We start from the raw sequence: 20,746 nt of genomic DNA, 5'->3' as shown, positions 1-20,746 counted from the left end.
CATTTTGTAGCTCTGAAGGCTGGTGGGCAGAAGGTGGGCACGCTGGGCACTGGCACTGCTCCCCAGCCAGGTGGGCTCTGCACAGCAGCAGGCGCCTTTGCGTTCCTTGGAGCCAGCAGCGCTGCCCCATGTTCTGCCTTGCAGCGCGGGCTCTGCATGGACCAGCCACCGGCTCTGCAGCAGTTCAGCGTGCGTGGAGAGCAACACCCGCCCGGTGCTGTATTCTTCTGGGGGGGTGGAGGGGCTGGGGCCCTAAGGGTATGGTACCCCAAAACACCCACGTGCTAGCGACAGAAATGAGCAGGGGGAAGAGGCGAGACAATGATCGCCAGACCAGTGACAGCGCCCATCACACTGATCCTCTCCTCCTTGCGGCCCCTTTTTACACACATCCCTCCCCCCCACCCCAACCGTAGGTACAACAAGGTGAGAGGTGAGGTTTGTGCTCCCCCCGCAGTGACGAGATGCATCTTTTCCTACCAGAGTCCCGTGGCAACTGTGGTGAGAAAAGGGCAGCCAGCAGCACTGCCGGACCAGCAGCCCTCTCACCCGCCCCCCGTGGGCACAGCTCACGCAGGGAAGGTCAGCCAAGGGCCTTTTTAATGGCAGTTTGTAGCAACACACCGTGCGCAGGTTAGCTCGCTCACACACGTATCATTGCCTGCACTCTTCAGCCGTTCCCAGATTTGCCTGTTCTGTGCCCTCAGACCCCGCGGCTGCTGCCATGAGACAGTGGGCCAGGCAAAATGACTGCTTTTACTCGTACTACATTAAAACTCCAGTCGGGCACCCGTCCGCACCACCACCACAGCATCACGAAGCACAGGCTCTGGGCACGGGACAGGCTGCACTCCGCCAGGAGAGTGGAGCTGACTCGATTCTTTGGCAGTTACGGCCACTGCCGTCAGCCTCCGGGTGAGTGCGGGCAGCCCAGCGCCGCGCGGTGCTTCGGCACGCTTGGACTCGCCCCCAGAGCTCACGGCTTCCAGCCCAGGCGCCCCACGGCTGCATCAGCTCAGCGAGAGGCGGCAGCAGAGCTGGGAGGTCACCCACCGCGGCAAACCCACCGGCGCCCAGCAAGACTCAGCACAGCACAGAGGGTTCTGGGAGAGGCGGCGGAGGGGAGGGACGTCCGGTGTTGTGACGGAAAAGCTTCCCAGCACCATGACCCGACACCAGCTGCGGCCTCGCCGCAGCCGGAGGCAGGAGCTCTAGTCTTCAGCCAGCGGAGGGGGGGCCAGGTGGAGCTGGAAGTTCTCGTTCTGGAAGACACTGCTGGTGGCCGGGTCACCGTGGGAAACGCTGAGCAGCCCGTGCTTTTCGCTGCCATGGCCGCGAGACAGTTCTGTCAGGAGAGCCAGCTGCAAGACAAAACCCAGACAGCTCACTGTCCGGCGGCCTAAAGCACTTGTGCGAGGTGCAGAGAGACAGAGTGCTCACGGGGGCTCACCTTCTGCCTGCAGCAATTGGAAAAACCTTAACACGTGTAAAGAAAAGGATGTATACGGTATGTAGTGACCCTGCAGAGCTCAGTGCAGGACAACAGTCCCGAACTAAACAAATTTCCCGGTGTCTTTAGGTTGTTTTGAAGTTACATAATGGAAAAACAATCCCAGAAAAAGCTGAAAGTGCGAACACCCGCAGCCAGAACAAGCAGGAGGCACAAAAAAACCGCAAGGATAGAGGGAGCTGCTCTCTCCTTGGGACAACACAGGGGGCAGGAGGAGGAAAGAATCTGCCAAACCTCACACCACGGACACTTTTCAGGCCCAGCCTCAACACCAGAGGCATTTTGATGGCTTCCCTGCCAGTGAATTCCCCAGCTCCGTCAGGCAGCGCGGCTGCCGTGGGATGTGAAGCAGCCAGCTCTACGCACAGTAAATTGCCAGCACTAAACGAAACCCAAGAGAAAATCCAAAGCCCACGCTGCCAGTGCTAATATCTGCCTTGACAACATGTGAAATACCCTTCAGGAATGGAAAACCGAACGGAAAGCAGGTGGTACGTACTCTGGAGGTTCCTCGGTTGAGTCGGCAGAGTTGGTCAAAAGCTTGGATTTGCTGAGGATCCAGCAGAGACTCTGAACTTGTCTGATAAAGAGAGGGAGAAGGTTACAGAAGCAACGCACAAGACATCAGGTTCACACACACACAAGTTCATCCCTGCTCCTGTCCTTGGACCTGCAGCAACCGGTCCACAGCCTTTTGGGAGGCTTTTTTAGCCATCTTTCCTCCGGCCTGAAGCCACTGCATGCACCTTAGTTTTGGATTGTTGCACAAATGACAGATACCCTTACATCCACGATGACTTATTGCTGGGGTCTGTAGCTGATGACAGACAGTACTAAGTTACCTTTGGAGGAAGAATTAAAAAAGAAAGAGGAGAGGCAGAAAAAGAGAAAGAAAAGGGATGGGAAAACTCCCCCGCAGCCAGCTGGGAAGAGAAGTAATGTGTCTCTGCAGACGAGCAGCCCCTCCTGGGCTGTTCCCCAGGCGGCAGCAGCCCCCTCCAGCCCTTTCTCGCCATCTCCCGATAGTCTCCCCGGCCCGGCTGAGCCTCCCTACCGGGTCCTGAGCGCAGCGTGCTGTGATCGGGCACTGATTGCACGTGGCTGTTAGGGGGGGTGATTACTGGGACGGTGACTGTTATCTACTAATGGTGTCTCTCCCAAGGTCCATTTTTTCCCCTAGCAGAGTGTTACAGACTAAAAGCTGGGAAATGAGGGGTGAAAAGGGGTGAGGGAAGGCAAGGTGACTCACACGTCAGCGCAGCCACGTCCCCTGGGAAACCGGACACAACATTAACCAGCAGCGTGGGCGTTTGGGGGTGCGAGGGTAAGTCTCACCCCAGCAGCGCCGGGGCAGTTACAGAGTTGCAGGTGAGGGCAAACAGAAGTGCAAATAGAGGGACCCCAGCCTGCAACAAGAGCAGTAACACAAGGAGGGCTGCACACAGACTCAAACTGCTTTAAAAGGCACCACCTACATATCCCAGAGAGGGATGACAGAGCGTTGCAGATTCCTGTAGGTTTGTTCCATTTTATCACATCACAATGTTTCTATTTCAAATGTTTCTGCTCATATTCCAAAGCAAAAGCATCATCAAGAAACTACAACAGGAGCCAGGGAGAACAGCCTCCCTCATGAGCAGCAATCTGGCATCTGTTGTCTCTGGGGATCTATTTTTAAGGGAACATTCAATGTTCATTCTCAAATATTTTCCCCAAAATACATTTCCCAGGGGCTACTAACCCAAAATGCCATAGTCCTACCAGTGGGTGCTGACTGAAGTTGCATTTACTTCAAACTCTGTGGCAACAGATCAAGCTCAACATGAAGAGCCTGCATTGCTGCCTTCAAGGAGCACGATCGACTGGAATTAAGGCTGAGCTTCTGGCCCCGCGGAAGCAGAGGGGGCTTTGCTGTCCCTCTGGAGCCAGGCAGGGTCACCGGGAGTCAGGGCTCTTCCCAGCGAGGGACAAGCGGGCTCCCCTCCATGGCTCCCACCAGCAGCAAGGCCCTTCTCCTCTGGGGTTGCGGCGTGTTCGCTGCAACACCCAGTTTGCTTTGTAGTACTTCTGCTTTACAGTGTTTAAAGAACATGTTCAAAAGCTCGGTGTAGATGACTCCCAGCCCTTTCTGGGGAAATAAGCACATGCTACAGCAATACAGCGCTGTGTGGGGCACGGCACGCTGGCTGTTGCTCCCAAGTTCACAGAATCACAGAATGTTAGGGGTTGGAAGGGACCTCTGTGGGTCACCCAGTCCAATACCCTGCCAAAGCAGGGTCACCCAGAGCAGGGTGCACAGGACCTTGTCCAGGCGGGTCTGGAATATCTCCAGAGAAGGAGACTCCACAACCTCCCTGGGCAGCCTGTGCCAGGGCTCCGTCACCCTCAGAGTGAAGAAGTTCTTCCTCATGTTCAGATGGAACTTCCTGTGCTTCAGTTTGTGCCCGTTGCCCCTTGTCCTGTCGCTGGGCACCACTGGAAAGAGTCTGGCCCCATCCTCCTGACACCGACCCTTGAGATATTTATAAGCATATATTAGGTCCCCTAATAGTTTCTCTGAAGAGCTCGCCGTTGGCTCCCCCCAAGAGCCAGCAAGGCACAGCGAACACCCCAGAGAGGACGCTCCCATCGCCATCCCCAGCCCGCGGCTGCCCTGCCCAGAGGGGCTGTGGTCTGCCTTACAGCTCTGTCTCACGGCCCGTGCAGAGCTGAGGGCCTCTCGGACGAGGCTCCCGAGCAGCCCTGCCCAAAGCGGACGATGACCTGTGGTCTGCAGTGGGTAAGGGTCTGGAGGCAGGGCCAATGCCATTTTGCCAGGGAACACGCTGCCTTAGTCACCGACTCAATTTTCAATCACTTACCCAAGGAAAAAGGGAAACCCTGCTGGCAACTGTGCAATGAAAATCAACTGAAGGAGCTGCCTTGAGAGAAAGCTGCCGTGAACACAAGCACTGTGGGCAGACGGGTACGCCGCCACGCAGAGCGCCAGCGCGGGCACCAGCCGTGGCTTCCCCCGGCGACACAACGCTCCCTCCCCACAGCAGCCCCCCACCCAGCACTAGCAGGGCCTTCTGCTCCACCCGAGAGCCACGTTGTCCCCAGACCTCGGCAAAACTCTGATCTGTGAAGGCTTTACCCAGACCCTCGGGTTTGTCTCCTCATGCTCTCCCCACAGCACCTTTACCTGTCCCGCTCTTCTGGCAGCTCCTCCATCGCATGCTCCCCTTCCTACGCAGCTCTGAGCAAAGCACAGCCAGGGCAGAACGTGGCCACCCACCCCTTCGTCACATGCGTGTCCCAGAGACGGCGCAGAGCTGGCGAGGCCAGGGTGCTCGAGGGGAAGATGCACTGAGCCCACCACAGGTTTCCTGAAGCCTGAGTCGTTCCATTACTCTGCTTAAGCCATGCCCACCTTGCAGACCACTTATGCTGGAGACATGTGCTCAAGCTCCTCCTCCAAGACATCTTTACATGGCAAATCACTACTTGCTAATCACCAGTCAAGGAGCAAAGGTCCATATTCCCTGCACACACGGCACAGGCTTTGGAGCAGAGAGCCTCTGCCAGTGAGGGTCACGTATCCGCAGCTGGCAGGTTGCACACGCGCTTCCAAGGGACACGCAGGTCATTCTCACTTGGAAAACAACAACAAAAAGCAAGGAAAAAACTGCCCTCCACAGTTGCTGTGGCCACAGGCATTCAAGGACAAGGAAAATGCAGTATAATTGGCCTCCCCTTTTCTGCTGTCTCCCTACCACGCGTATGTAACTATCAATCAGACTGTTCTCCAGGCTGATGAGCTGAAATATTGCAGGCAATTCTTTCTGTTGTCATGGAAACAACTGCTGTCAGGCCTTTTCCTTTTTTAACCATGTCACTAAAGGCATGTTTCCATTCAAGAGCTACGGGGAGGCTCTCAGAGTCCAGCATCGGCACTCAGGCATTAGTGGAATCCACTCACCCCGCCACACAGCTTCTGCCTCCAGCGCTCCTGCGGGGCCGGCCAGCTCGTCATGGTCTAGATCAGTGTGAAGCGGTTCGGCACCTCCAAGCCATTTCCAGCCAAACCCTCACACCCCTTCGGAAAGGCTTCAGGCCAGAGGCAGAACCCAGGAGACGCAATTTATCCCCTTGAGGACCTGGGCCAGCAAGGAGAAGAAAGGTTCCTTTTTGTTTAACAGTTCTCGGAGATCCCGCCACTATAATGCTAATCTCCGTTGCACATTTTGCTTGCACGTATTCCACCCCTCTCTGGTAGTCACCACACAGCTCTCCTAAGCCTGCAATTATCTTTAATTTAGCAGCTACGAAATCCATCACCAGCTAGTGCCTAAGCAAAGCAGATCGTACAGCAGCTGTAAGTAGGGGCACCGCTAACAGTCACGCCAAGAGATCCATCTACGCGCTGCCTCTCAGAGCCATATCCCCACAGAAGATGTTGCTGCATCAGCTGGGGCATCGGAGCACCACGCTACCCCAGGGCTGCTCCGTAACACAGGGCAGACGCAGCCAGCAGTCCTGGGGAAGGTCTGGGGATTCCCCAGAACAAAAGCAACACGGAGTCGAAGCCACAGGCAATGGGCACCAAGGCCACCCTCTGCCATTCCCCCCCCTGCAGCTGGGTGCTTGTTTCACCGTGGGTCAAGTAGCCTCACAAAAAGGTTCCCAAATTCATTTTTTTAATGAGAGCTGAACCAATTAATGTAAAACTAAGTAAATCATCTTCTCCTCCCCAGGATGAGGACCTGCTGTTCGCTAGGTACTCCTAGGAACTTGGAACAAGCAACCAGAAGAGAGCAAGGCAGGCAGCTGCTCTGGCCCAAAGTCACTAGTATGACACTAACATTACAAAATAGTTAATGAACTTCAGAAAGCCTCAGGACGTCCCTCGCAGAACACCACCATGCCGCTGCAGCCCTCTGCAGAGCTGCTGCAGAGCAATGCACCACTGCTACGGGACAGAGGCAGCCCGGCCGATGGCTGCGGAGGTGGAAACATTTGCAAGTCACTCTGGGCAATGCGGCAAGTGAGCAAACCATCGCTGGGAGCAAGTCCCAGAGCCGCTGTAGCTGCGCTACAGCAGCAGAACGCGCTGCTTTAAGACAAGACCAGCCTCCACAGCATTTCACCACTTACCTCTGCCAGCACGCACAGGAGAGAAACCCCTGGCAGCAGGCCAGGCCCTGCCTGGTCCTTGTGTGGACGCAGCAGCAGCCGGTACCACCGGGGCTGGCAGCGGCAGGCAAAGCAGGACCTGCTGTCTGCGAGCGAACAGACGCGCTGACTCACCAAAGCCCACCGCAGAGCAGCCTTCCCTCAGCACTGCTACAGCAGAAGCAATCTGTCACACAGGTCTGCGCTACCGCTCTGTCCTCTGATCTCTTCAGGAGCAGAATGGGAAAGGCAGATGTCTCTTATTTCCAGCTGAACTTCGCTGAACTTCAGGCGCCAACCTCCCACTCAAGGCAGGGGAGAGGACAGGCTTATTTGTGCTCTAATCGACTCACCGCTGCTGCAGCAAGAGATACTGCAGTGACTGAGGAGAGAGGAGGAAGGAGAACTGTCTGTATTCAATATCCAAAAACACGCTGGCATACTTCCATCCTCCCTCTGCTAGCTGGCCTGTTTAGCAGCTCGTGCTTACACCAGACACTGCTGGAATATTCCCTTGGACTTCTGCTGATGCCTTCAGCCAAAGGAGCAACAACAATGTTCAGGATTAATTAGATAAACACAAAAACCACATATCCTCACTGGACACTAAAGCCCAGTGGATGAGATATTTATAATGCAGCAGGCTTCGAGGGAAGCATGGCAGCACGTGGATTAAACACGACAAAGATGATGCACAACAGGCCTGTGCTCAGGCTGATCTCAGTTCAGTGCCTGTACTCAGGATGACAGAAGCATCAGGCGTGAAGACAAATAATTCATTTCTAAACATGAGCCAGGAAGGCTGTTCAACAGCATCCCCCAAGAGCCAACCACAGAAGACTCAAGAGGTGCAGCGTTCTCTCAGTGCCAGGGCTCTGGGGAGAGAAGGGAAGGTAAAGACATGTGGAAGAAGGGATGGTCCTACTTGGTGTAAGAAGGCTTAGTGACCCCTCCTGCCAGAGGCTTATTGATAACGTGACCCCAGACCTGACAGAAAACCCAAGCGGACACCTCTGCTGTCTGTCCCCTGCGTAGGTCCTGACACCCGTGCAGCAATCTGCTATTGCTGTTTGACAGGGAAGTTTATAACGTGCTTAAGAACAGTGCTGGTCCTGGGAGCTCAGCCGCAGGTGCCCAAGCCTGTCTGCGCTCAGTTCACACCCCAAACAACAAAACAGACTGTCTTCGTTGTGCACCACGAGGGTGAAAGGAACGGGGAGGGACGTGGGACACGGAAACTGCAGCTTTCCATGTAAGCGACTGACAAGAGACAGATGCTCATCTGCCACCTGCGTTTCTGAAATCCGCCCTCCAGCACTGCCAGCGATGCCCTCGGCTGCAGCAAACACCCCTGAACCAGCCACACTTCCCTCTCAGACCCTCCCACCTGGGGACTACAACTGAACCAGAACCTCAGCTTCTTACTTTGCTCCCCTCCTCCAGAGGGACTTCAGACGAAAGGAGTCATCTGCACCCGTCTTAACCCTTTGGCCTTTGGTTATCTCTCACAGCTCAGCACGAGCACAAACCACGGCGGGGAGCGGCACTCGCCCCCTCCAGCCACAGCAGCAAGCCCAGCACCGGAGCAGAGGTTACTGGCAGCGCTGGTGGAGCTGCGAGAGCAGCGCTCCGACTCCCCAGCCCGCGCTGGGTCTGGAAAGGCAGCCTCTCCGAGCAGATGGGAAGTCACACACCGTCTTTCCTGCCTGTGCTCCGAGGCAGATCCGCAAAGACAGACTGAAAGCTTGCAATTTCACAACGAAGATGTATGTGACGAGCTGTGCCGGTTCCTTGGAGAACAGACACATGCCTATCAAGCACTGTGCTAAACTGCACATAATTATTGGCAACAGGGACTGATGCAGTTTGTGGGAATATCAACAGGTTGCAACAGCCCAGCATCTGTCACTGTATTTAAACGAGTGTTCTACAGATCCTCCTAGATATGAAATGTTTTATTAGAAGGGAGGAAATTTTCATCAAACCGTATGAATAGCTGCTTTGAAGTTGAGATGTAAAGCAAAGCAAAGATTACCCACTGAAATTTTGCCATCTTTTCTCTTTACCAGGACACATCACTTCCCCAGGTGATCCTAGGAGCACAGGGCAGCCAGTCGCACTGGTCTTCGCTTTAGGCAGTTCAGAAGTCAGCGCTCTGCTTCGTGTTAGCCTCTCACAGGTCCTAGGCTGCAAGACTTTCACTACCTGTAATCCAACTTCTGCCAGGCTGCAGATTGCTATATACGAGGGCTCGGGAAACAATTACAATTCAGTCTGATTTTCTCAAAAAAACACTGCAAGAAAACAAACCCACCCATGAAAAGTCCAAGAAAATAGTCAATTTAGATTTAAAAGCTGCTAAAGGATAATCATGTTTTTGAAATTAGTCTTTTTAAATTTTTGTTATCAGTTGTAGCTTTGGTGCCAGTCCTCCTCCAGCTGCTAGTTAAGGACTCCCCACCAGGTTTTCTGCTAGCTAAATCATTTTTGTTTCCAATATATTACAAGAAATCTTAAAACACAGATGTTCTGCTGATGAGAAGCCAACGGTACAAAGTGTCTCCGGTTCCTTTCTCACATGGGTTTCCTACACATTGTTGAGGAAGCTGAGGATTCTACCACCAACTCCAGAGCTAAAGGACTGGTCATTTTCTCAGTTAATATGTTTGTGGGAATATTCTTTATGAAGCAGAATGCACAATCTTGTAGCTATATACAATGCTAATTATCCGCTTGGTGTCATTTGGGGGAAAAAAATCATGCCTGGATATTTTCAAAGTTAGAAAGCTCTTGGAAAATGTTTATATTGCCGGGAGTAACTGATGTTCACCATTACACAGAAAACAGTAAAACTGGCTCTCTACTGATTGATGGAGGTCACGTAACATTTGTCTAGCTCTAAAACAAGTACTGGCGAAAACCCATCCTAAACCTTCATTCTTACCCCACAGAAAGCACACAGACATGCTGCAGGGGGATGTTTAACATCTCAGTTAAGTGACACAGCATGGTACCAACACCTCACAGTGGAAGCTGGTCAAGAAGCTCCAAGCTGGATGGAAAGCCGTGCTGCAAAGAGGGACGCTGGTGGCAGGCTGCAGAACAGAGCTCAAAGGTAGAGTCTGACAAACTGGATTAACTACGGATCACATTCATTGTCTGTCCTGGCATGACTAGACAGGATTAAACTCCTGAATAAAACATATTTGCCATCTGGACAGCTCTAACAACGGTGCCCTCAGAACTCACGCGCATTCTCAAACATGGAATAACCAGAGCTTAGGAGCTCATGGTGTTCTCAGAAGAGCTTACGGCCCAGGAGGCAAGACCGTGTTCTTCTCCCTGATCCCTAGTTTGTAGGCTGGCAGAATAAATGGGAAACACAAACTAACTCACTGTAACAAGGCAAATTGGTTTTGGAGATCAATGACTAAGATATCAGGACTATTTCGCTTATGTATTTAGGCAGAAACCCAGCTACTGTGCTTTCACCTAATATGCCTCAGTTAACTTCAAACACCACACGGCTAAAAAGCACTGCAAGTTCTGAATCGGATTAAAAACCCACCACAAACACACGAGCTTTGATTTCTTTTAACATTTATGGTACAATATAAGCTAAGGACGACAGGAAAGATGATCAGTTTAGACACAGAAGATTACCCTTGGGAAGACAGCAAGGTTTAGGAATAGCACAGAAAGCACAAACTTTTGGTAGCAAAACCAGAGGAAAAGCCCCTTTGCCCTTCTCTCGCTGCTCCCCTTCGCCGGGGCAGCATGTCTCAAGCCCTCATCACAGCACGGCTCCGTTTCAGTAAGTGCTATCACCAGATTCAATAACGCTTCAGTGCCGGCTTGTGGCATCTCTCCACCTCCCCCGATTTCAAGGCAGTTGCTACAGAAGTCATGCATGCAAAGCAGGGACAGAGAAAACACTGTCTGTTGGGCTGTCATTTCACATCTAAATCCCAACAACATGGCAAAATTCAAACTGACAGTCTTTGTTTCAGCAGAGCAGAATTGGTCCTGTGAAATGCACTCCAGATGCTCAGTGGCATTTCTCAGTATGAATCTATTCCTAATTCAAGGCCTGCTAAGAAAATAAATACCTAAACTGAAGATTTAGCTATGGAAAAAAAAAAAAAAAGAAAAAAACACATTAGACTTTGCCAAGAGACAGACTAAGCTTTCAGGGTCTTCAAAGCGGTTGTGAAGACATGCCCTCCCCACAGACCTCTCTGCAAAATGTTCCCGAAGCCTTGGGGCTGGCTCTGCGGGGTCCAGGGAAGGCAGGGCTGGAAGCACAACTGCCTTAGCGCAACCTCCCTCTGGGATGTCCCGCACGCCGTTTGCAGAGACACCAGCTGTGGAAGCAAGAGCAGCTGGACCAGCAGACCTCTGGGTCTGCCTGGTGTCAGCAGGGTTGAGAGGGAACGCAGAGAACCTTCACCAGAGAATTACAGCCCCGAAAGGCTGGACAAACCTTGTGACAAACAGGAATAAATCCGTTCCACGCGTGAGGTGGCATCAAAGACCAGTGACCACTGCTATCTTGGCCCCAGGCTGAGAAGGACCTTGGGGGCACCAGACTGCGGCTCATGGTGGAGAGGAGCCCTGCAAGTGTCTCCCTTCCTTCGGTCGCTTTGCTTGCCCACACCTCCTCTCTCCAGCATCGTGCACCATCCACCAGGCCGCTGCGGAAAACGCACCTTTCAAACAGACCTCACCTCTGCACAGACCAGCGTCACCTCAGAACAGGCATGGGGAGCTTAGCTGTTCTCCTGCTTCATTCTCTGCTTAAATGTACTTGCGGCTGCACAAGGCCAAGCCCTGCCGTACCAGCGTGCACCAGCCCGGCGATACGCGCTTTCGTCTCCTCCACATCCCGTTCCCAGCACTTCTCCCACAAGGAAAAGTCTGTTCCGTAACTCAGGCTACTGCCTGGCCAGATGAATCGCTGCCTCACTGGGTTAATTAACACTACTGAGCGGCAGTTGTTAAGCAAACAAACTTCCTGGAGGAGCTAGAGATTTTACAGTCTTTTGCCAAGTCTAAATTTATTCAGCTTTTTAAAGACCTGACTGCACAACAGTTTAATCACATGCGAGTACAACAGTTAAATATTATAATTTAAATATATGAGGAACATCGCAAACTTGGAGAGGATCTGGGACATCAGGAGGCGGGGGGGGGAGGGGGTTGAAGCAGCGCTCGGGCCCTGATGAGCCAGAGCCAAGCTCTGCCGGGCCGGCGGAGCAGGGAGTGACAGGCTTCTCTGCCAAGAGCACACAACAGGCAGCAGGGAAGCATCCAGCATGCTCAGACGGTCTGGCATGGATGTTTTCTAGCGAGCACTCAACAATCTGTGCTGTAACCCTTTTTCTGCCCCATCCAGTCTCTCTGTGTCTCCATTTAAGCCCCGAGTCCCAGCCAGCCCCTCACTGTTACAGATGGATCAGTAAAGCAAAGGGAAGCATCCTCTTCTCCCTGCCCCAATCATTCCCGTGTCACCTGGAGCATCTCCCACTTCATTCTGCTACAGGATATGACCAGACTGGTATTAAAGGGGAGACATGGGGGTTCTCTGACTGACTAGCCCATGAGAAATCCAGTGATAACCAAATTATAAGGCACTGGTATAAAATGTCAGGCATTTTAATGATCGATGTAGTTTTAGTATTTCATTTTACCTTCAGCTTTTAAATTTGAACCTGGTCTGTCACACCCATTTGCACACACTCCTTTGGAGCAGAAGTGCAGAGGGTAAAATACAGAGCTGCTGAGTCCGCCTAACTTTAGAGCCAGTTACTCACACCTCACTGTAGCGGGGCGGAGCACAAAATGACGAGCATTTGTAAGACTGTCTGGACCACAGTCGATCTACAATCTCCTGGGAAAGCTTTTCTTTCTGTCGCCACATAAGAAACTAACACAGTTTGACTGCAAAGATTGCACTGTGCTCCATTCCTCAGAGATTACTTCCCCCCAAGCCTCCCTTCAAGCAGGAAGCTTCTTTTTTTGGTAATACAGAAGCTGATGGAAGTTGACTAATGCTGTTAGCTGTCTTTGATCAGAATTGATTTGGCAGAAATTGAAATAATCTGCTAGAAGAAAACTAAAGTACTACCACAAAAACGTACTCCAAGATTGAATTACTTTGGTTTCAGAAGTGGAAAAACACCGCTTTGCACGCATCAGTGCAGTGACAAACACACAAAGTACCTTGAGGCATTTAGGAACAAACCCTCAGCAGTGACCGCCTTCCCGGGAACACGGGGCAGTGGAGTTCAGCTCCCCCGTGCAATATCCCTCAAAGACATCCCAGCAAGCTGCCTGCCATGTTTGCTTACAATCCTCAGCACCACGCCAGGGAAAGAGACAGAAGCATGCATATTGAGACTGGACTTCTGTTTCAGTTGGGGATGGTGAGCCTTCTTGCACAACAGTACTGACAATAAATACAAACTAATTATCTGTTCCTTCACCCAAATCCAGCTGCATTGGTCTGGTTTACCCACAAGCTTTTTCAAACACTGCGCAAGCACTTAGCGAGTGAAATCCATTCCAGATCTTTTAGCCAGAGCCAGGTTACCTGTCCGGAAGGTAGAACAGAGGCTCCATGATCCAGCCACAGGGAACATGCAGCTTTTATTAAAAGTTTTATATAAGACACGCCTAAAAATAGTTTGAAAAGAACAGTCCCCAGGGCCCATCCCAGGCTCTCACAAACAAGGCAAAGCGGTGGAAGCATCCAGCCTCCCCTCGCGCTGGCTAGCGGTTCCCAAACCTTCTGGATGAACACATTTGCATTTCTTGCATGGCTCCACATACCACACCAAAACAAAACGACATTCACAAACGTGACTAGTTAGCTGCAGATGCTGTTTGCCAGTTACTGATCAGGGGCTTGTCTGGAAGCAAAGACAGGCCTGAAAACAAAGTGGTGAAGTCTATGAGCACTGCTCGAAGTTTACCTGAAGAGAAACCACCTCACAAACCTCACCTGTGCCAAGGATGCTCCGCTTCCTTTTTTTAGCTCCGACAAGTTCTCGCTCAGTTTTCCTCCCTTGTTACTGGAGTTGCATTTATAGCACATCCACCTCATCAGGCCTTTGGTTACCGCCCCGCACTCTTTACTCAGCAGACACAGCGAATGGTACAAGTGGCCACAGCTGTAAAGAGAAGAGAACCCTGCTAGGTGCGTGAAGGCAGGTAATGCAGCCTGACAGCTCTACACAGTGGAGGGGAAATCTCTGGTCACTGGAAAACAAGGCTGCTTATCTGTAAATGCAGATCAGCAGTGTATACGCTCCCTTCATACCTCCACACCCTCCCGCAGTATTTCTAGACTTGCAAATATCACAGTAGATGCCCATTTGCCAATACAGTTACACATTATTGCATCCAGCCCTGGAACCCACGGCACGGGACAGACGTGGAGCTGTGGGAGTGGGGCCAGAGGAGGCCCCAGCAATGGTCCGAGGGCTGCAACCCCTCTGCTGGGAGGAAAGGCTGGGAGAGCTGGGGCTGTTCAGCCTGGAGAAGAGAAGGCTCCAGGGAGACCTTATTGCAGCCTGCCAGTACCTGAAGGGGCCTAGAAGAAAGCTGGAAAGGGACTTTTCACAAGGGCATGAAGTGATAGGACAACGGGTAATGGCTTTAAACTGAAACAAGGGAGATTTAGATTAGATAGAAGAAAAAATTCTTTGCTATGAGGGTGGTGAGGCCCTGGCACAGGTTGCCCAGAGGAGCTGTGGCTGCCCCCTCCCTGGCAGTGTCCAAGGCCAGGCTGGACGGGGCTTTGAGCACTCTGGGCTGGTGGAAGGTGTCCCTGCCCATGGCTGGGGGGCTGGAACGAGCTTATCTGTAAGGTCCCTTCCAACCCAAACCATTCTATGACTCCATAATCCTATGATTATAATACTAAGGTAATATGATCTTCTCTTATTTTACAGCCACCCAGTCACAGACAGCAAAATCAGAGATGCCAACAGAGCACGTAGTCAGGGCTGCAACAGATCCAAGCTGTACAAATACAGCCAAATAAACCCAGGATGCTGCAATTGCACAAGCTGCACTGCTGGGAGAGACAACAGATAAACTGACAGCTTACTGAACCGCTCCCACAGAACTGTAAGGCAATTTTCAGCCAAGACAGAGCTGGCTGCATGCAAAGAAGGCCGGCCCTGATGGGTTTGATTAGCCAGCCCGTTTACAGTGCAAGGGAGCAAGGATACATGCCCACAGGAATACATATGATTGCTTGTGTAAGTCAGAGACCAGTAGCTCTTTCTGTTTCTTTCTTTTCTTTTAAAACCAGTAACGCGATCACAGCTGGTGACCCTTAACTTTACCTGAAAACAATGATTTCATCAGCAGCTTCTTGCCTTCTTTTGTACTGCTGTAGACAAATGCAGCAGTAATCCTGCTTTGGAGTAAGCCCTCTAGTGACAGAAGCTCTTAGGTTACACAGGGACCAGTGGAGATCATGGTTTAAAAGATTCGTAGTTGTCTCTAAAAGGGTCTGTGTGGAAGACAATACACAGAATAACTCGATCGTTTTGTCGTCTCCAGACTGCAGAAACTCCATGCTGATCGATTCTTCATAACAAGCAGCTTAGCAGATGACTAAAAGGAAAACCAACCCAACAAAATTGCTTCTCTTTATATGTTTTCTACCCACTGCCCTCAAAATACTTGTCCTTTTATTACATGCTAATGGAGTCAATACTTTTTCATTCTTAAATAGATAAGTGCATTATTGATTTTTGTCAAAGAGCATTTAAAGAGACATGGTAGGCTCATTTTGTCATCTTCCATACCACACCCCCCTTTTTTTCTCCCGGTACCTGGTAAGCTACTGCTTATATCCCCTATTTTAATAGAAACGTGCTGACAAGATTCAAAGCCCAAATGCACTATCACAATTAAAATAGGAAAAAACCCACTGAACTTCTCATCTGCTAGTTCTTCCCAACTGAGATTTCCATTTCTGAAGAGCCAAAAGCAAAATACCTGCAGTTTTTAGCCATCAGTGGTTCTTTCAGCAACAACAGGTATCAGGCATAGGTGCTCCAGTCCGCAATTTATTGATGCTCTGTAGCAGCAACTCACAGAAGGCTGCAGAGGTTGCACCAGTGCATCTGTGCCAGACAACTGCCAGGCAACAACAGAGGACCTGCGCTGCTCAGAGCGGACCTTTACCAAGCGCCCACACAGAGACAATGGCTCCATGTTCTGCCCTCTACAGTAAAGCTATTTCCCATTTTACTTTTCAATTGCATGCTGCTGCACGGAGGCCTGAGCAGTAGTACCATACAGTAGGCAGAACAAGAGAGGGTGAGTTTGGAGGAAGACCACGCACTCTGTTTTGGGGAAAATGAGTTTTAGAAAACTGTTGAAGTTTGGAGACTGCCTGGGCTTTGAGGCTGGACAGAGAAAGGCAGGAGTGAGACAAAGGTGAAATCTCACCAGGTGACAAAGGAAGTGCAGCATTACCACTGGAAAGTGGCAGAACAGCCTGATTTAAAAAGCTCTTCTTTAAAAACCTCATAAAAAGACAAAACATACTGGTTTTGTGCCTTTGAATTCCTAACTGCAGGACGAGCTGAAGAAAAAGCAGGTGTTTATCCTTCCAGTACATTTAACATCAAACTGAACTACTGAGGTGTTCACCATGTACCTGTCAGTCCCTCCACTTGCAATCTGTTTGTGAGCAATACAAACTCATTCCCCTTCCCCCAGTCACAGAAATATAAATCACTCACATGTCCATTTACTTTGCCTGCAGAGAGAAATGGCAAATGAGAGAGAGTAGTAGGGTAGACAGCTAAAAGCAAACCCTGCATACAGCAGCGGACAGAACAGCAATGCATGCAACTTACTTGTTCGTAGTTAAAAGTGTCCAGCATTCCCAGGACAAGCCCTTGAATTTCTCCAAGTTTCCCTTTTCCATAAACTGGATCCTGTATGAAGAAATTAAAAGCTGCAGCTGAATCACAGGGTATGACCATTCTGGCTTTTAATTTTTTTTTTTTTTTCTTCCAGATTGGCATCGCGAACAGAAGTTACGACTCCAGATTTAAAGATGCTGTACATGCACAACGACAGCAGAATAATCTTATGCATCGATGGGAAAGGTGGTAATTCGCAAAACCGAGTAGATGACATCAATTACTGTGCCTGGGTCAGAAGACTTCAGATGTGACCTTGGAAACTTCATTCAGGGGATGCAAGAGCAGACTGGAGAATGCATTTGAGGAGTATCGAAGAAAACAGCAGCAAACCCCCTGCAGCGACACAGGAGGTATCAACTCCACCTGTGCTGCCGCTTGACACTGACCGCTACGGGTGTCTGCTGCTCAGCGAGCTCCGGGCCCCACGCTGCCAGCTGCTTTCGCTCTGGTCGGAGGGTAACTCACTTCTCGGTCTCTGTGCACCCGCAGGTCACCCCCGAGCTCATCCCACACCCCCTCCGCTGCAGGTGGAGAGCACAGCCGCAGAGCAGCATGCAGGAATCCTGGGCAACCCTGGTCTCGCATCCCAGACAACAGAACTTCTAGGGAACAGGGGCCTGGGGCTCACCTGTTGCTGCAGGGATGATTTCCACGTGCCCTGAGCAGCTTTGTTTCCATGTCCCAGCAGCACAAGCAAAGGACTGTGGCACAAGTCACTGCCCTGGGGCATCTCAACCATCTTCCTTAGGCCTGCTCCACACCAAACATCCCCGTCTCCTCCGCAGCCACCCTGGCACCCTCTGAAGCATCGCTCAGTGCAGGACAGGCACCCTGGTCTAGGGTGCATCTCCCTGTTCTGGGGAGAGCTTAGCAAGGAGCCCTTTGGGAGAAGCTCTCCGTGACAGCACACAGCCTCTCAAAGAGGCAGAGCTGGGCAAAGCACTAGAAGAGCGGAGAGACTTCTGCAATTCCCTTCCCTCCTGCACAACAAGAGAGCAGGCTCCTGCTCGTGAGTGCATTGGGCCATGCCAGGAAATGCCTCTGCCCAAAAACCGGCATGGTGAGAGCTTGCTGCCAGCTCCCAGTGGCCACAAGCCTAGCAGCCACCAACACCAGGGTCTCCTGGGCAGAGCTGACCCCGAAAGATCTCTCCATGCAGTGGCAGAGGTGCCCTGCCCCTGCCAACATGCAACACGGCACCACTTCCAACACACACGTGCCAGGAGCACAACTTCCTCCTGCTGGTCTTGGCAGCAGCAGCACGATCAGACTAGAGCCCAACACGGCGATACTTCGCCAACGCAGCGAGCTGTCGGCTGACCCGCTGGCATCCAGCCAGTCTTTGGGTCTTAAATGGGAAGGCAAGGAAGAGTCATCAGGTTAGCAGCAGGATCTACTACTGGGTGCTGCAGTGGCGTGATCCACACCGTGCCGCCCAGCGTCAGTTCCGTCGCCATGGCCCAGGCAGTCTGATCCGTGAAAGAGCAAGACAGTGCCCTCCCCACCCCAAACTGGCACCGGCGAGGCACACACATGCCTGTAACCAGAGAAAGTCTATTCAGGAACACCTCAAGAGAGGACTGGGGGAAATCATCCTTGTGTAATACACAAATCCTGGAGACTGACAGACAGTCGTTGAACTGGACCTGGAAAAAAACATTTTTCCCTGCTGGGAGGCAGTGGAAGGATACAGGGGGAAGGCTGCTGGAAGCTGACAGAAGCTGACTGGTGGAACAGGCGAGACATCGGCCAAAAAAAAAAAAAAAAAAAAAAAAAAAGAGACAGACTGGCAAGATTTGAAAAGGAAACTAGCCTAGAGAGTAGAAAAATAATGGAGACACAGTGGAAACTGAAACAGAAGGAGCTGAATGAACAAACTCTGGACGAGAAGAATGAGAAAAGGGGTAGGGGCAAGGCTGATTCCATGCTGGGACTGAGAGCGAGGGAGAGAAATGATAATCAAGAGTGTAAAAGCAAGTTGACAAAGACGACTAAAGTAGCCTGGAAGTTACACTGCAAGATACCCAGAGAGATCTCCAAAACAGCTACAGAAACCGAGTCAGGCAATTTTTGAACAACAGCCTTCAGAGGAAATGCGACAGGCAGAAACGCCAACGTTCAAGTCTCAATACAAACAGCATCAAGTGATATCACTTGAGTTAAAACCAGCTGTAGACTCAGAATACACACAAGAGCTCAACATGCTGCAGAGGCTACTTTCTTACTAGCTGAACACTACAGCCTCAAACCCCACCAAGTTTTCTTTCTGCATGCATAATTTAAAAGCAACAGCATAGAAAGAACACTACACTGCGTCATCAAATGAATTATGGAGGGGAGGAGGGAACTCAGGGCTTCCAGCGCAGCATGTACGTGATCCATAACATAAAGCAAGTTATTTTTGTATCCACCAGATACTTTTCTAAAGCACTCAAGTATACGGCCAAGGAAACTCAAACAGGTAACTCACAAACTGTACAGACACAGCCATTTACATATAGCGACTCAAACTTCCCAAGCAGCAAGTAGAGACTTTCAAAGCAACTTGTTTCTTGTCTGGATGGAGGAAGAGGACGTATGAAGAGAGGGGAGTAAAAGAGCCACCTACAGCTTTGCAGAGGCCAAACACAAGTCTGCGGGCCAATTTCAGTTGCTCAGTTTTTCTCCAGTCACACTTGGTGATCTCTAAAAAAAGGCAGGTAGAAAGAGAATGGGCTTTTCTCCAAAGAGAAGCCACGTGGTCTAGCAAAGCCTTACACCGACCTGGCAGTCAGGTACACGTGGTGGAGATCATGCCCGTTTCCTGCCAGCAACCACTGCAGGCAGCACTACACAGGCCTGGGCTGCAGCTGTCTGCCTGCCTTGAGCACGAAATCCAGAGCTGTAATTTCACGTTTCCAGCACGTTGTAACGCTTTCTTCCCATCTGCTGGTTTCAGTGCCCACAAAATTTACAGTCACAAGAGCCTTGTGGGATCACTCAGTGTTATGGAGGAATATGTTTCATTAATTCCACCTTATAAAATTTGTCTCAGTTTGGATTTTATTCATGCTCCAAATACACTGTACAGGATGGCACATGAATGCCAGTAAGCTGCACCAGGCCAGGAACAGATCACAGCTACTGTTTCCAGGCTGGTATTTCCCTGGGGACACAGCAATGCCCAGCATGGTAAGTCAAAGCCAAACTCACTGTCCAGCGCCGCTACCGCCAACCAGATCAGGAAAAGCTGGCAAGTATCCAGATGCAAGCCAGAGGCGCTCAGGCAGCCTTTCAGCCAGTTCTGTCTCCTTCATTTCCCATTCCTTTGTAGCTCCAAGAAATAGCACTCTCTTTGCTAACAGCACCCACAGAACTGTGCCAATAAATGCACTATGAACTCAGAACAACACATTCACTCGTAGCTTGTCTCATCTGCAACAGGACCGAGCAACTACTGTACATAAAACTATACCCAGCATTGACCTTCAGGACTGGAAAGAAAAAAAACAAACAGGTAGGGCCCTAAGCAGGCACGGAAAAAATTCAAGCAAAGGCTTTTTCAATCTTTCTGCCTCCACTCTAACAGATTTTAGAGATTCCTTCCTTCCCCACTTCGGGATTGCTACAGGTAGATTTTAAATTTCTAGCTTCTCCAGTTCTCCATTTTGTAGGATTCATCAGCTGCATCTACTTACAAAATATTCATGAAGGATTACAGCTTTGTGAAGGAATTAACACTCAACCTTTCAGCCCTCTTCAGACAGCATTCACATCCTTAATGACATGGAATTTTTCTTAATGCTCAAGAGGATTCCTCTACTATCTCTCCTAATACAGTTACTTCAGACTTCCTATTCAATAAATAACTCTATGACATTATTAAGGATGAGCAAGAACATAAATACATAAATTGTTATTTCATATGACTTCCAAGGATATAAAGTTGAGCCAGTATGCTGTAATAGGCAGACGCCAGGAGCCTACCTAATTTCTGAGAGCTGTGGAGTCTGGTCACAGCCCTGTGTAAGGTGCCCTTTAGCAAAGCATTTTGGTTGCAAAGTTCACATTTGCATAAGGTACAATCTATAAGCAGTTAAGCCCAGAAGAGGAAGAAAAACAGTCCACTAAAATTGGAATACTCTAA

The 20,746-nt window shown here is 50.6% G+C and overlaps 1 protein-coding gene across 2 annotated transcripts in view; it reads right to left on the bottom strand.

Moving 5' to 3' along the window:
• Positions 1–578: 578 nt before the first annotated feature.
• VPS8 (VPS8 subunit of CORVET complex) overlaps positions 579–20,746 on the bottom strand; it is an 88,149-nt gene continuing 67,981 nt past the window's right edge. For both annotated transcript variants that reach the window (XM_075417683.1, XM_075417684.1), the window contains exons 41-45: positions 16,549–16,629; positions 15,019–15,188; positions 13,668–13,836; positions 2,010–2,090; positions 579–1,361 (exon numbers count right to left, since the gene is read on the bottom strand). In XM_075417683.1, the coding sequence (XP_075273798.1) occupies positions 1,212–1,361; positions 2,010–2,090; positions 13,668–13,836; positions 15,019–15,188; positions 16,549–16,629 (651 nt within the window). In that variant the 3' untranslated portion in view covers positions 579–1,211. The remainder of the gene's footprint in view (positions 1,362–2,009; positions 2,091–13,667; positions 13,837–15,018; positions 15,189–16,548; positions 16,630–20,746) is intronic.

The sequence above is a fragment of the Opisthocomus hoazin genome, chromosome 4 (genome assembly GCF_030867145.1).
Source record: "Opisthocomus hoazin isolate bOpiHoa1 chromosome 4, bOpiHoa1.hap1, whole genome shotgun sequence".
NCBI lineage: Eukaryota > Metazoa > Chordata > Aves > Opisthocomiformes > Opisthocomidae > Opisthocomus > Opisthocomus hoazin.
This window is presented reverse-complemented; position numbering and strand designations above follow the sequence as displayed.